The sequence below is a fragment of the Ziziphus jujuba genome, chromosome 1, assembly GCF_031755915.1.
Source record: "Ziziphus jujuba cultivar Dongzao chromosome 1, ASM3175591v1".
NCBI classification, from domain to species: Eukaryota; Viridiplantae; Streptophyta; class Magnoliopsida; order Rosales; family Rhamnaceae; genus Ziziphus; species Ziziphus jujuba.
The window spans coordinates 30,862,406-30,879,530 of NC_083379.1; the positions used below are offsets into that span (position 1 = coordinate 30,862,406).

At 28.2% G+C, this 17,125-nt stretch overlaps 1 protein-coding gene across 2 annotated transcripts; it reads right to left on the reverse strand.

The window, feature by feature from the left end:
- Nucleotides 1–844: 844 nt before the first annotated feature.
- Nucleotides 845–4,911, reverse strand: LOC107427160 (uncharacterized). Of its 2 annotated transcripts, none has more exons than XM_016037513.4 (4): nt 4,724–4,911; nt 4,509–4,591; nt 3,910–4,339; nt 845–1,452 (listed from the first exon to the last, which is right to left on the reverse strand). In XM_016037513.4, exons 3-4 carry the CDS (start codon nt 4,090–4,092, stop codon nt 1,195–1,197), a joined length of 441 nt encoding a protein of 146 aa, XP_015892999.2. In that variant the 5' UTR covers nt 4,093–4,339; nt 4,509–4,591; nt 4,724–4,911; the 3' UTR covers nt 845–1,194. The 2 variants fall into 2 exon arrangements, with proteins under 2 accessions (XP_015892999.2, XP_048323433.2); XM_048467476.2 differs by having other exon boundaries at nt 4,509–4,607.
- Between the last annotated feature and the right edge of the window lie 12,214 nt (nt 4,912–17,125).

The window sequence follows — 17,125 nt, forward strand, 5'->3', positions numbered from 1 at the left end:
AACAAACCCAACTTGATTGCGAGCCCCAAAATTTTTAAAAAAAAAAAAAAAAAAAAAGAGAGAGAGGTGGAGAGAGAGAGACAGCAAACCCAAATTTCGATCTCATGGTTGATGCTAAGATACCCATCCAAGGGAAAAAAAAAAAAAAAAGTAAAATAAAATAAATAATGAACAAAATCCATTCAGAATTAAATCTATCATCCAGTAATGAGAAAACATTTCATCAAAAACCTAAAAAGAAATGTGAAAACATTATCAATTAGTGCGTTTATGGGCCAACTGGACATTCTCTATACCTGAAGTTCTCATACCTTCCTTCTACCTTAGCCCTTCCAACTTAAATTATCGTTTTCCATTATTTTAGTTCCACTTCTAAGCTTTTGTTTGTTCCAAACCACAAATTATGGGTAATAATAGCTACCTTTCATCATGTTGAACATTGAAATCAACTCTCTTTGAAGCAAATAAATAAATGAATAAATAAAAAAACCAACTTTCTACCCGTATTAAATTTTCATGGTCATATCACCTTAAACAGTGCCTTTTTTCTCTGCCCCACTTTTGTTCAGTGGGCATGTGGAACAGTGTTTCCACAGCACTTTTGCACCCTTCATAACTGGTAATGAGAAAGAAAGCTTTTGACCAAACAAAATGAATGAACCTTAATTGACTGGTAGATAAATATTATAGCTCTCATAAAGTATATATTGTACTCAATCAAAACCAATGAATACAAACTCTAGAACTTGCCCAATTCATAAGATATTTTAGTTAACCGTAATTGACTGGTAGATAAATATTATAGCTCTCATAAAGTATATATTGTAATCAATCAAAACCAATGAATACAAACTCTAGAACTTGCCCAATTCATAAGATATTTTAGTTGTTTTGTAATGAGGAGATGAAATAAAATTGGAATTCCAAGAACTTTTCTCACGTATACCCACAAAATTATCCTAAAAACAAATGGACAAAGCTCATCTTTTGTTTCTGTTAACTGGCTAAGAAATAAAGGAGTCTAGATCCATCATTCAGGTAACAGCTCTAAAAGAATGATGTACTAATTCACTAAAATTCCATACCACTTATCGTCACCTAATACTGTGACAGAACATACAAGCAATCCAACAACATAGTAAATACCAACAGATGAAACCTGATGCAAAACAAACAGCTATGACAGAATAACTGTCAAGTCTGTTTTCCTTCTTGATCCGAATCATATTCGTCGTCATCATCATCATCATCCTCATTAAAATTAAATATGCTGCTTCGAGGTAATCTACTGAGTTCATTTCTAGAATCCTCTTCACTAAGAAAGTCCAACCCAAATTTTACATCACGGTGTTTAACAAGAAGCCATCGCAGCAAACGATCTTCCTTGTTCAGGTAATGCAGCTCTTTGTTGATGTTGGGCGTAGCCATCATAGTCATCTGCATAAGTTGGCCCTATACCATATACAAACAAAACAAAAATGTGTTTCATTTACTCAATTAAAGGAAAGTTCCAATCAGCTCATAAGAAACATAGACTCTGTAAGAAACTGAAGGACAACACAAATGAAATAGGGATGAGAAGACCAAACATCCAATGTGAAATGATCATTTTATGAGACATTGAAACTCCCTATTATCATATTGTTTTCCCTTACAAGTTACATATACATACAATACACGTACATAAATATGCGTGCATAATGTCTAAAGGAAAAAAGGACAAAAGAAGAAGCATGTATGGTTTTTTTACATATTTAACCGCAAAAGTAAACATATAATATATGTATATATATATGTATGTATGTCTGTATATACTTTAAGGGTAGCATGCATTAAGTATCACATAAAACAGTGAATATATCTATTGCCAGGAACAGGTTATATCTTCTTTAAATGCTAATCACAGAAGTGTTATCATAACGTAATGAATAAGAAATTTCTTCAAACTACCTACCACACAAAGCCAAATGCACCCATAAGAACCAATATTCTTGAATTTCAAATATAATATTCAACTAATGTTTTACCAGCAACAAGAACAAACTACCAAATGTCAGCAATTTCTCCATGCAAAATGTTTCTTTCATGCTTATGTTTCATCTTTATGAATGTAATCTATAAAATCTAACAATGCATGAGCATCATGAAATTATACTCCATATGCTTTATCAATTTGGAATTTGTGACAAATTTCAAAGCTCTCTAGAAGTATATTTCTGCCTTCTCCATATTCAATCTGCAACAACATTGATTTTCATAAGAAAGTACAATTTGTCAATTTGCCATGGAGGGTTAAGCTCCATTTCAAAATATGTTCAATTTCATTTTTCAAATTTGCCTCTCAATGCAGAAGCATGAAATATGACTAGTTGACCACAGACCATAATTTCCTCTTAAATTCAGTTTAGACAATAATTTTAAAACAACAAAGAGCCCAAACAAGATCATATGAAAAAACCTCATGGGATCACCCTTGGAACAAACCTAAGAATTGTCAAAGGATTAAGAATATCTGAATTAACAGAGCGAGATACTTTCCTCAAATTCATATGTACTAATTTCATTTTATCATTATATATTCTTAATCATTACTTTATGATTAAGGTGTTTGAAATTTTGAAAGCTTTAAAAGTAGGGAGCAGAGTTCGCATAAAAGTCAGATAAGAGAATTCATGAATATTAAAGTTGGTACTTTCTATAAATCTTGAAAATGGTCCAACCCATGAACATCAAATAGTCAGCAAAAAATATCCATCCACGATCTGAACAGAATTACAAAGACTTGGATCATTATTTCTCATTTACAATTTTTCTTTTACCCTTCTTTGGGCTTCAACATCAACATGAATTTCAACTTCCAGAGAAACTATAGATGGAAAAAATTAACAGTGGTTTTGAGTCCCCATGAATGCCCACTCCTGAAGGAACAGCTATAGATGTTGAATTTGTGGGCAGAGATGAGTATAGGACAGCTACAGAAGTTAAATTAGTAGAAGGAACGTTCAAGATGCCAAGAAAGGTATTGGCATGGATGGGGAACAAGAATTTGGGTAAGGATGGAGAAGGTCTAACTTGCTTTCCATGTCCCATTGCCATTCCTAAGCACAATGTTATAAACCTAATTGAAAGAATGACAATATAATCTCAACTTCTTTGATTGTTACCCATCTCTATCACAATCTAAACAATGACAGTTGCTTTTCCTTTTATTAAATATCAATAATTGTTCATACTCTTGAAATATATCTCAAGAAACCAACTTTTAGAGCCACATAAAATGAAATCATTAGCACAAGAACTTCTGCAAGAATGCAAGTTTCAATCAAAGCATCATCTCCATTTGACATTGTAGCAACAAATTGCAACAACTTCCAACTATCTATGATAGTTCAAGGAACATAGATTTTTGGTGGGTTTATATACATACATACATATATAACACAATAATATAATTCAACGCCATTCCTTAGAATTTTCGCTTCTTGCTTCCATTAGAAATTCAGAGTCTTACTATAAAAAGCTAAAAAAAGCAGCGTATTGGAAAATACAAATTTTCAGGATGTGGGATTGGTTTTTGCACATTCCTTATGCCTCTTTTTCACTGACTAATAATAACCCATTTTAAGATATTTCTCTATCAAATTATTGCATGTTGCAATAGAAGATGACAAATCTAACATGACCATAATCTTCTTCATATCATCACCAATCAAATAAAAATTGCAAATGTAAAGCGCATTAAAAAAAAAACTTTATCCCCTATTTTGTAACAAGGCTGGCATAAAGAGAAAAGTAAAAGCAAAAGAAAATGTTTAAATATCCCATGGAAAGCCAGAACGAAATCTGAAGCGGCAAAGTAGAGAGAAGTATCAACTGGAATGAAAGAAAAATTTTGTAAAAAGGACTAACCTGATAATATCTTCCATCAAGTTTCTTGATACCGTAACCCAACTGAACTTGTCCAAAGGACTTAATCTCGGTGAGAACTCCATTTCGTTTGTAAACATGTTTGCCTACTCTGGATGCTAACTCGATCATGGACTCCTTCCTCACATGGGGTTTCAGCAGAAGCATACAATCATATAGCGGCATTTTTCTTCTTTCTTCTTCTTCTTCCACAGTCTAATAATTCCACTCAGAAATATACATATATATATATATATATATATATAAGAGGGTCAGCGATTAGAAGCAAAACGGAGAACAATGATTAATAAAACGACTGTCTACTTCATCTTCAGAGCGGTTTTAAGCTGGGCTCTCGAGCCGGTGGTCGGCGGTTCGTCCTGGGCACGCGTCAGTATCTGTTCTCTAGTGTAGGTTTTGTTTTGGGCTTCCGCTAAAAAGAATAAGAAAAAAAAGATAATTAAAAAAAAAAAAAATATATATATATATATATAGAGACAGGACAGGACTGCCATAGAGTGACACAGTCCTCATAACAACGAGCCGTTTTGTTGAGACATCCACTAATCAAAAACGCACCGTTTAAAAAAATAAATAAATACCGTTGAATCCTTCTTTCCTCTTTTCTGTCTTCCTTCCCTCGTATTGTGTCAGTCAAGAGGGACTTAGTTTGTCCCTGTATCCTCTTAAAAACCACAAAACTAACCCAATATTAAGGATTCAATTTTTCATTTTCTAAGCAATCAAACAACAAGCTCAATATAATCATTTAAAAACAAAAATAAAATAAAAAAAGAACAAACGAGAAATCACATACCAATGGTGGCGAGTGTGCAGTGGCTGAGAGTGAAAAGTGGTGGCGAGCTGGTGGGTTAAGCTTTCTGCACTTCAAATTTTAGGGATTTTACGAAGGAATGTGGAGAGAGGAAGGTCTTAAGCTTTCTGCACTTAGGGATTTTATTAAGGAAGGAAAACAGGAAAGAGGAAGAGGAAGGAAGGATTCAACATTATTTTTCTCTTTTTTTTCTTTTTTTTATTTAATGAGTGTTTAAAAACGTTTTTCCCTTTTTTTTAAAAAAACGGCGCGTTTTGATTGATTAGTGGATGTCTCAACAAAACGGCCGTGAGGGTGTGCTTTTTCGTGCTTAACGCCAACCCGCTTCGTCATAGCAGTCTGTATGTATAGATATATATATATTTTTTTATATTTTGCCCAAATTATTCTATTAAAAGCCCTGGTAGGTATAACTGTTCCCATAAATTTGCTTTAATTTTTTTTTTTTTTTTTTTTACTTGTCAATTTGCCATTACCCCTAATTTCTCTGCTTTTTAGCCGAAAGAATAGAAACTTTTGTATTATGTTCGTCTAGAAGTAATTTCTAAAAATTACCTTAATTGATTTTTCAAGAATAATTTAATTGATTTTTTTTAATAATCATCAAACGGGTAATTTTAGAATCATCAAAAATTATATTTTTCAATCAAACATTATATGTAGTATTTTTATTTATTTGGATATGATTTTAGCATTTTCAAAATCATTACAAAAGGATCCAAAGAAAAATTTATATCAATAACAAAATAATTTTGGTCCCACTTTTCATCTAATTCCATTTGGATCTTTAAAATTAATTTTTTTATATTGATATTCTTGTTCTCAAAAATCCTATAAATTGATCCAATTCGGTTAAAACGGATGAAAACCATTAAATATAAATTATGTGCAGTGCATGTGACCTCTAAATATGATTTTTTTGCTTTATTTTTTAAATTTCTTTAATTTAAAAATTTTCAAAAAAATTAAGATTTCAAAAAATAACATATGTTCAAAAAAATTAAAAAGTCTAAAAAAATTCCAATTGCACGATAAAAATTACTAGATGTTCAAAAAAAATTTGAGATCGTAAAAAAACTACTAGATGGTTAAAAACAATTCAGGTGTCTAGAAAATACTAAATATTAAAAAAAATTATGAGAGCCTAAAAAATATCAAATGTTAAAAAAAAAAAAAAAACTAAGAACCAAAAAAATCAAATAATAAAACAATTTTGAGAGTACAATAAAAATATCATACGGTAAAAAAATTCTAAGTTCTTCAAAAAAATATCAAATATTTAAAAAAATTTGAGAGATCAAAAAAATAACATTTAGAAAAAATTTTTAAAAACATGATAAAAAAATATCAGATATTTAAAAAATACTTTAAGAACTCGATAAAAATATTATATATTCAAATAATTCTGAAAGCACAAAAAAAAAATCAGATGGTTAAAAAAATATTTTGATTACCTAAAAAAAATTGGAGAATCCAAAAAAATACTTTATACCCAAAAGCATATTAGATGGTTAAAAAATTTTGAGAACATAATAAAAATATCTTATGATAAATAAATTTTGAGATCTAAAAAAATACTAAAAGGTTAAAAAAACTTTTGAATGCCCAAAAAAAAAAATAACAGATAGTAAAGAAAAATTCCTTAAGTTCGATAAAAATACTAAATATTTTATGGATTTTCAGAATTTTTTTAAACATCCGATTTTTATAACTCTCATAATTTTTTTTACCACTTAATATTTTTTCTGGCACTCGAAATTTTTCTAACCAATTGATTTTTGTTAGGCTCTCAGAAATTTTTTTTGAATATATGGTATTTTTCAAGTTTTTCGAAATAATTTTTACCATATGATATTTTTTTAAACACTGTGAATTTTTTTAACCATCTGATTTTTTTTAGCTCTCAAATTTTTTTTAAAACATTTTGTATTTTTTTCAATCTCTAAAAATTTTTTTTACTATCTGATTTTTTTAGGCACTCAAAATTTTTTTAATCACTTGGTATTTTCTTGAGCTCTCAATTTTTTTTTTTGAATATCTGATATTTCTTTTGATCTCGCTGATTTTTTTATTGAACATCTAATATTTTTTTGGGTTTTTAGAATTGTTTTAAACATTTGGTATTATTTTGAACTCTCAAAAAATTTTTTATTATTTAATATTATTTTCTCCGAGTTTTCAAATTTTTTTTGAACACCTGGTACTTTTTATTATGCACTCGGAAATTCTTTTACCATCTAGTATTTCTTTGGGCTCTTGGATTTTTTTTTAACATCTGATTTTTTTTTTAATTTTTTTTTTTTTGAATTCTCAATTTTTTTGAATTTTTTAAATGGAAAAATCTGAAAAATAAATTTTTAAAAAAAATCATATTTAGGAGTCACATGCACCACACATAACTCGTATTTGATGGTTCCATCAATTTTAATTAGGTTAGACTAATTTATAAGAATTTTAAAAACAAAGGTATCAATGTGATAACATTAATTTTAGAGCCTCCAAAAACAAATTAAATTATTTTAGAAGGTATTAAAGTGTAACTATCCTTAAAGAATATCTTTAGTGATGCCGCATAATTAATTCCTAGGGAGAAAAAGGCAAAACCTAACCAAGTTCTCTTTGTGCAACTGAATTTTTGTTTGGTATTTTTTATTTTTTTTTTATATATATTGAAGGTTGGAAAATTCATATTTGGATCAATAAAAGATATACGGACAAAGAGAACAATTTTAAATTGTATGGAGTTGTGTTACCAAATAACTTAAATATGTTTGATATTTCCAACCTGAACATTTTTTAAAATGTTGAATGGTTTGAGCCAAACATGCTTTGAATGTTCAATTATACGATATTTAATGGTGCAAGGAGGAATTTTAATCATGCAAATAGAAGCTCACTCTTCATCTTTTTTTTCTTTTTTCTTTTTTTTAAACAAAAATTTTAAATGATATCTTCAAATAATAAGGTTTCTTTTATTTTGTAGTTCAATTTATCATGTTATTCACCTTTTTCTCCTTCAGCTTAAAAATATTGATAACATCATTTATATTATAAATTTTTATATAATTTTGAAAAATAAAATATTTTTTAAATGGTATTCCGCTAATGGTTTGAGATATATCGAAAATATATTAAAATACTTTAAAAACACAAAATAGAAACTTAAAATAATTAAATTCTCATTTTTGAAAGGAAAATTATTGAACCTATTTTAGCATTTTTTTTTTTTTAAATGTTTGGTTATGGGTACATAGTCAATTTTTTTTTTCTATTTTTTTTAATTATATTGAAAGTAGAGGAGTTCAACATAGGTATATTGAAGGTAGCGCTTTTGCTATTAGGTTTTCCTTATGGATTTTTTTATTTTTTCCATTTTAGAAAAAGGGATTTAAGCTTATTATTATTATTATATGTTTATAAGGTGAGTCTATTGATAAAACCATTGATACTATAATCCTATAGGTCCTGGGTTACGTAATTATTTTTTAAACAAATGTAATAAAAGTTCAAATCTCAAAGAAAAATAAAATGGTATCCACCATTATCTCTAGAGTTTGTGGTTTGACCGTTAATTTCGATTAACTAATTTGTTTAGTATATATCTTTGAAGATAGACTAGTAGTAAAGTAATTATTTCTCGAACAAATATGCTAAAAGTTCAAATCTCTACCACTCATATATAAGGGAAAATTTCCTTAAAAAAATATAAGAGAAAAAACAATCAGTTAAGTATAATAAAAGAGTGGATGACTTTAAGATTTTATTTGAAAAGTATTAAAATTAGTAAGAATTTGATATTCTTTGGTAAAATAAATTTCTCATGTGTTCGGACGATTTTAATTAGGATCCATTTGGATAAGAGTAAAGTTTATGAAAATCTAATCTCCTTGAAAAAAATAATAATATTTTTTTGCTTAGATATTTATTTTGAGATGAAAATGTGTAAAACCAAAGAATTAGATTCATAACTCTATAGAAAAATTGTTACCATCCATAAAAGTATTATTTTAAAAATTCAAGAAAAAATAGTTTTAGAATTATTTTAGAATTACTGGTTGGTCCTTTTTAGGGGTGGTATTTTAGAATTATTTTCTCTCCACTTGTACCATTAAAATCATTACAATCATTTTATAAAGATTTGGAATCCCTATAATTTGATTTCTTAGTTTTCTTAGCATAATTCTTTTTAAATTTACTTATCTATTTAAAAATTTATTTATCCATATTTAAATTATATAAAAATAAATCAATCAATAATATATTAATACATGTCTTTTAATAAATATTTTTATGGACATTTTGGTACCTAATGGACTACTATTTTATTTTGCATCCCAACCTTTAAAAATTTCCATGTTGTTATTATTTTTCTCTAATTTTGGTTAGCATTCAAAATTTGGATGATAACACCCACATTGCATGTACAAATTAGGTTAGGATCCTCTCTTCATTTAAACTTTATTTAAGAGCATCTCTAATGGTTTTTTTTCTTGCTAGATTCTTTTTGCTACATTAGAAAAATAGACAAATATTCAAAAAAAAAAAAAAAAAAAAGAAGAAGAAGAAGAAAACTTCAATAGATCTATCTAAACACCTTATTAAGCTGATATGCTAAAAAAATTAAATGCAATCAAAATGATACCTTTTTTTTGAAGATTCTGTCAGACATTATAAAATTTCTATAAAAGTAAAACTTTTCCTTAAAAATTCAGTTTTTTTCAAAAATGAAAAAAACTTAATAAAATATATATAATTAATTAATATCCGTAAATAGTCTTATATACATTGTCATTGAACATTAATTTTAAAATTAATTGTATATTTATCCCAACTAGATTTAAATGAGGTTAATTTTTATGTTACATAGACAACAATTCACATTGAATATTGGAGATGTTTTCCAAAAAAATATTTGATGACATATGTCAATTAACAATTGTGTGGTTTGATGAAATAATTCAAATAGTAAGAAACAACTCTTGACATTCAACATGCAATCAATCATGTTTGTCAGCATTTTCACACCCCACTCAATAGAATTTTCAAGCAATTAAATGTATGTTAAGATATGTTTTTGGAATCATAGACTATGGTTTATGTTTTTTAAAGCTAAGTTCAAATTTATTTCAAAGATGCTCTGATGCTGACTTGGCTGGTTGTCTTTTAACAAGAAGAAGTACCACTAGTTTCTGCATTTATTTTGAAGCTAACTTAATCTGCTGGTCTTCCAAAAAGCAATCCATCATTGCTCGTTCAAGTACAGAAGCCGAATATAGAGTCATGGCCTCCAGTGCAGCTGAACTCACATGGATTTCATACTTGTTGCAAGAAATTGGATTCTTTTATACAAAACTAATCAAATTGTACTGTGACAATATAAGTGCTTTTCATCTTACAATCAATCTTCTTTTCCATAATAGAACCTAACACATCTAGTTAGACTATCACTTTGTTAGAGAGAAGGTTGCATCAGGAGATTTAAAACACTCAGTATTTATCATCTGCTCACCAAGTTGCAAATTTATTTACAAAACCTCTCAATTGTCTTCAATTTGTTCATTTTCGAGACAAACTAAGAGTTCATAATATGCCACTTGTCGGTTTAAGGGGGGGATGATAAGCTAAAAGCATCATGTCTTAAGCTATGTCATCACATTCAAGCCAATCCATCAGGTATAAAGACCAGCAAGAAGTTGTTATAGATAAGGCATCTCCGAGTGATAAAAGGCATTTTCAAGTGATAAAGTTGTGAGTGATAAGGCATCCCCTAGTGATAAAGCTGCCAATGCTAAGGTTGATGTAGCCATGAGTGCTAAGGTTGATATAACAAAGTGATCATTTTGTATAACTAATATTTATCTCTATACAGTACAAATAATGTTGTAAATGTTACCTTTAATATATATGTTGTGTATACTTATAAATGATAAGCTAGATGCATCATGTCTTAAAGCCATATATCATCACACTCAAGCTAATCTATCAAGTATAAAGCCTAGCAAGAAGTTGTTATAGATAAGGCATCTTCAAGTGATAAAGCTATGAGTGCTAAGGTTGATATAGCCATGAATGCTAAGGTTAATGTAACAAAGAGATCATTTTGCATAACTAATATGTTTCTGTTATATGTATAAATAATGTTGTAAAGGTTACCTTTAATATACAAGTTAAGTATACATCTTTTGTCATTTTGATATAAGATTTATTTCCTACTATTTCAATTATTTTATCATGGTATCAGAGCTAGAAAAAGCTTCAAAGCTCAACTTGAATGTAGCTTCTGAAGTTGAGCCAAAATTAACTACCTAATCATTTCATCAATATTCTAATTTAATATCCTTATCAATGTTCTAGTTTGATATCCTTAAAACTTGATTCTTCAAATTACTTATTGTGGAAATTGAAAGTGCTTCCCTTAATTCGATATTTAGGAATTCTACATTATATATTTGATGATGAATGTCCATTAGAGGAGCTTCAAGTCGAAACTAGTAGAAGCAATGTAAGCAGTAGAGTTCACAATCCAAATTATCTATTGTGGATCAATAACGATGGTCTTTTTTATAATTTGGCTTTTTAGAACAATGACGGTTGATGTACTCAGCTTTACCTTTAGCCTGAATATAACTTTCCACGTTTGGCACACCATTGAAAAGCATGTATTGCCATCCATGAAGGAAAAGGAAATTTATGTAACTGATCGTCTCATGGGATTGAAGAAAGGATCAGTGTCTTTAGATGAGTACCTTAAAACTTTTAACTTTATTTATTATAATCTGTGTACAATTGGACAAGCCAGTTAATGATTTGGGCAAGTGTTTTCCTTTATCTAGAGGATTAGGGCATAAATATCAAGATTTCAGATTGGCTTTACTGTCAAAACTCCCATATCCAACGTTCACACAATTTGTTCTCTCTTTGAAAAGTCATGAATAGATTCTAAGGAATTTTTCAGAAGAAAAAAAAAGGATATTAACCAAGATTATGTGTTTGTTGGCAAGAGAGGCCACGGAATAGGAAAAGGGCATGGTGGCAGGTTCAATTCCAGTGGATGTGGTTTTGGTCTTGCAAATTATTCTATCCAAGGTTGTGGTGGCTCTAGTTACCTAGTACAGGATCAAGGAGGCTCCTTTCCACGCAATACAGCCACTACACCACCTTCAAACATTACTTAGAATTTGAGACCTCCTCAAAAGGAAGTAGTTGTATGCCAAATATGTGATAGACCTTATCACACTGCTCTTGACTATTGGAATATATATGATGTTATAGACGAAGCTAATGGATTTAACGAAGCCAACGCTATTTAAAAAAGGGATATTGGCAACTAAGCACCTTAAACTTTATTGAGTTTCTTAGCAGACTCTGTAGCCACTGCTCACATGACTAATGACACAGGTACTTTGTCAAACTCTAAACCTATAAAGGTATTGATGTTATATATGTGGGTAATGGAAAATCTTTGCCAATTTCTCATATTGGAAACACTATAATTAAAACTTGACAGAAAAACATCTCTTGAAAAAAATCTTTTGGTAGCTCCAAATGTGACAAAGAACCTTCTTTTAGACAGTAAATTGACTGATGATAATGCCTGTAGTGTGGAATTCATCCATTCTGGTTTTTTGATTAAGGATCTCAACAACCAATTAATAGGCAAGGGGCATAGATAAAATGGACTATATGCTCTAGATGATGAAATAATTGAAATTGTAAGAAACAAGTCTTCTATTGAACTGACAAATTAAAGGTAACCTTTACAACATTATTTATGCATTATAGCAGATACATATTAGTTATACAAAATGATCACTTTGTTACATCAACCTTAGCATTTATGGCTACATCAACATCAGCACTCGCGGTTTTATCACTTGGGGATGTCTTATCACTCATGGCTTTATCACTTGAAGATGCCTTTTATACTTCGAGATGCCTTATCTATATCAACTTCTTGCTTGTCTTTATACTTAATGGATTGGCTTGATGACATGGTTTTAGGACATGATGCTTCTAGCTAAGTTATACGATGAGGGTTTTGCTTGAGTTGATACCATGTAAGCATTGGATAGCAAGGATGTGTGACTGAATATCTCAAATGTATGCGATCGAATATTTTTAGATACATATATCTCAAACGTTTTCAAAAATATGTGAGTGGACATATCAAGTGTGTCTAAAAGTACATGACAGTGCATCTTTAAAAACGTTGATAATTTTAATGTTGAAAACTCCAATGTTAAATCTTTCCATTGCCCAAAACCATTATGAACAAAAAGAAAATTCTGTGGTGTTTCTGTAACTATCAATTTCATCTAAAAGCATCCTGATTCATTATCTAATTTAACTATCAGTTTCTGTGGAATAGTGTTTGATTTGTGGAAAAAAAGAAAAAGAAAAAGTATTCTAGCTTAGTTGGGATTGTATAAATTATGGGTATTTTACGCATTAAGAATACTAAGAATATTGTATATAGTTATTTTATATATTTTAATGATAGTACATAAAGAATGGTATCGTACAAAGTTTTATTATAATTGTGAAAACTTCTCTAACTAATTAATAGATAGAACAATTGAGTTTCTTTCTTTTTTTTTTTTTTTTTTTTTAAGACTTATGAATCTTGATACAGAAAATATTTGTTGGATCTTTTTTTTACCATAGTATTAATATTCATTGATATGAAATTTTAAAAAATTAAAATAGAAAAAAAAAAGTAAAACAAATATCCAACCGCTAAAATTTTTATTGTATTCAACTAAATTTTCTGTTAGAAATATGTTGTTGGAGTTAGGAAGAAAACTCAAGCGAAATTTAATAAAATCAAATATAGAGAATCCCAATGAATTAAAACAAATCTTCTAAAAGTTTGAAATTCATAAGGTTAAAAGAGAAAGAAAAATAAAATAAAATAATAGAATAAACCTTCATTTGGCAGGAGAGATGAAAAATAGAAAAGATGGAAGAGGAGTAAGGGAAGTAAAAATGAAAGGATGAAAAAGTTTATATTTATACCTCCTTCTGTTTGATTTTATATGAAGGATACGAAAATAACTTTTCGTAATATAGAAGGGAAAAATGAAAAGGAAGAAAATTTTGATTGTTAAATCAATTTAATCATTATTATTTTTATTATTTTTACGTAGGCTTCGTTTTAACTAATATATATTTTTATAAATCGGGTGTTCTTAATTTTCTCAAATTCTTTTTTTCTTACATAAGTTGGATATTCTTAATTTTACATTTTATATAAAATCATATTTTTATAAAACAAACGCCTTCAATTTATATTTTTTATAAATCAAATATTTTTATTTTTACTTGGTGCTGTTTTACCAATGACCTGGACATACAATATTTTAGGAAAAAAAAAACACAGAAGATATAATTAAAAAATGAAAAGAAAACTAAAATGATTTGAGTATAAAAAAATAAGAAAATAAAACAAAAATGGAAATACTTGCTAAAAAATAAAAAAGCATGAGTAAAAAGAAAAAACTTAAGTTGAAAATAAAGGAAATGAATAAAAAAAAAAAAAAAGGGAGTCAAATGAATATGTCTTGAAACACAAAACGTAAGGAAAATAAAAGGAATACCATATGAAAGATTTGTGTTAAAAAATGATTTTTTTTGAGTTTTTTTTTTTTTCTTTTAAGACTTGCTAAAAACTAAAATAAGGAAAATGAAGAAAGATGATTGATATGAAGGGAAAAAAAATATAGAAATCGAAAACAAATAGATTTTTTGAGTATACATAAAAGTGTAAAATACAATGTAAGGGGAAAAAAAAAAAAAAAGGGAGGAAATAAAGAAAAAATAATGAAAAATGAAAATGTATGTATATATAGGAAAAAACAAGGGAAACTTTCCTTCTAAAAACCCTTCCAATTTAGAAAGCATTGGTTAGGATGAAAAGTTTCCATCCAACTTTTTATCCTTCCCATTTTCTTCGCAAACCAAACAACCTTAACATTTTCTTTCCTTCCACTTTTTTATCTTCTTAATTCGCTAGGTGTTAAATATCATTAGATTATGTAAATAGAAAAATAAATAAGTAGATATAGTAGCTGAAGCATGGTATCAAATTTTAAAATATTTAGATAAAGCTTACATAAATAGAGGATTATAATTTGTATAAATCATATCTTCTCAAGAAGACTTTGGGAAGAAAAATAACTTAAAAATGAAAGATATATAGAATCAGATTCAAATTAAGATAATCTGATGATTTTAACATTATATTTTCTATTTTTAATTTTTTAATTACATTAATAGTTAAAATTTAAAATTTAAAATACGGTTAAATATAAATTTCATAATATATTAAAATCTTATTTAAAAAAAAAACTTTATCAAGATCTAATAATGTACAAATATAATTTTAAATGTAAATCTTTAATATAATAAAAAAAAATTTAAAAAAATTTCAACATTAATTCTGATATAATGGATTTAATATATAGATATACATATACATAATTGTATAGTAAAAGAGATATCAAATCATTTTACCAATTTTTTTTTATTAATCACATGATAAATGATGGATAGTATTATATTGGCTATTATTGAAATTATTTTGTTCATATTTAAGTTATATTTTTTTTAAACTAATAATTATTAACACATTATTTGCCATACTTTTATTGATAATAATTTGATGATTGTAACATTTCTGATAATTAAAATCTATGATACTTATTGTTCTATTGTAATAAAAAGACGCCCTATTTGTTGTTACATGGATTTTTCGTGTTATTATTAATTCTATCAATTTCATCTGTTTTTAGTTGATTTTCTACGAAAATATCTTTGATCAGACTCTGTAACTTGTACATATGGGTCCAAATGTTGAATAGTGTTAAACACTTATACCAAGCATCCGTTTTTATCCGACATAGATGCAAATGGAGATTCCCTACAAAAGAAAGTTCTGCGGGTTTGGGTATTTTTTTTTTTTTAATTTTATTTTATTTTATGGGAAGAAAATATTGGGCCACGAGGCCCAATATTAGTTTTAATATTTTTTATATTGACAATCTTACCCTTATCTCCAATACGCATATATTTAATAAAAAAATATTTTAATAGGAACTAATTAGTTTCTCCCGAACTTAGTTACCAAAAAAAAAAAAAAAAAATGATTCCTCTCAAAATTTTATCATGAACCAAATGAGCCCCAAAAGTTCTAAAAATTTAGGATACAAAAGTGAAAAAAATTGCATAGTTTGTATAGATCTATTATTGGGGGTTTTGGAATGCAAAATATATTTAACCATTATGGTTATTTTATCAATATTTAATATTTTCTATTCAGAGGATTTGAACTCTTTCTTTGGAACAACATAAAAGCTGTTAAATAAGTCAAGCAATTTGAGCTTGCGTTGAAAGCTCATATTTCTAGTTAAAAAAAAAAAAGAAAAAAGAAAAAAAACTCATATTCCATTTTATTTCTAGTAGACGGTTATGCTTTTCAACAATACTATCTTATATATTAGATAGATTGGGAGAAAGGATAATATTTTTATATATGTAGGAAAATTTGCAACAATATTTCTAAATATAGCATTTAATTTTCTTGATACATCTTTTCTAGTCACGAAAGCTTTATGACCCATTCAAAATACAAATTGAGATTTATACTTTTTTATCCTCAAACTAAATATTTTTCTTCAATTTTTAAAAACTATAATTTAATCAAATTATCCTATATTAAAATCTGACCCAAAAAAAATCCTATATTTTTTTTTTAATTTTTGTTTTTTTGAAACATGTCCGAGCATATAAAAATCTAACATTTTGTTATACCAAAAAAAATAAAAAAAAATTCTTACATTTTGTCTATTTTTTTGGCAAGATCATCATGAATACATGACTATAATAATGTGATAAAACGTGAAAATTCAAGTCGAAACTCGCGGATTCTTTATTTGGGTATTGCCATGGGTTTCCTCGGACCATCCGACATGACAGAAGCGGTTTTACACCCAAGTCCCTTAAAGAAAGTCGGTTGATCTTATGCCACGTGTCGATAAGATCAAAACAATCCAACCTTTCACATCGCGACGCGTGGTTCCCTCTCTTTCACGGCAACCAATCAAGCCTTTTTTTTTTTTTTTTCTTTTGTTTTTTCCCCATCACACACAGAATCTCAGCCGTCGACTTCACATCCACATCCTCATCACCGCCTTGCAATCAATACCTAACTTCAGGGACACAAACCGTAAACATATTCCAAAACCCAAGTCTACAACTCAAACCTCCTCAGCTAACCCGGTCAATCATCCAACCAAATCGTCCCGTGACCTTCTTAAATCACCCGTAGGTAACCGACTAGATAACCTCTAAAGGCGGTTATTCTAGATCCCAAAGCTCTTCTATTTT

Excerpts from the sequence above, each read along its gene's own strand:
- LOC107427160 (XM_016037513.4), bottom strand. The coding sequence starts at position 4,092 with ATGCCGCTATATGATTGTATGCTTCTGCTGAAACCCCATGTGAGGAAG. Across the intron at positions 1,453-3,909 it reads TTGATGGAAGATATTATCAG|GGCCAACTTATGCAGATGAC; the intron begins GTTAGTCCTTTT and ends TATATGGTATAG.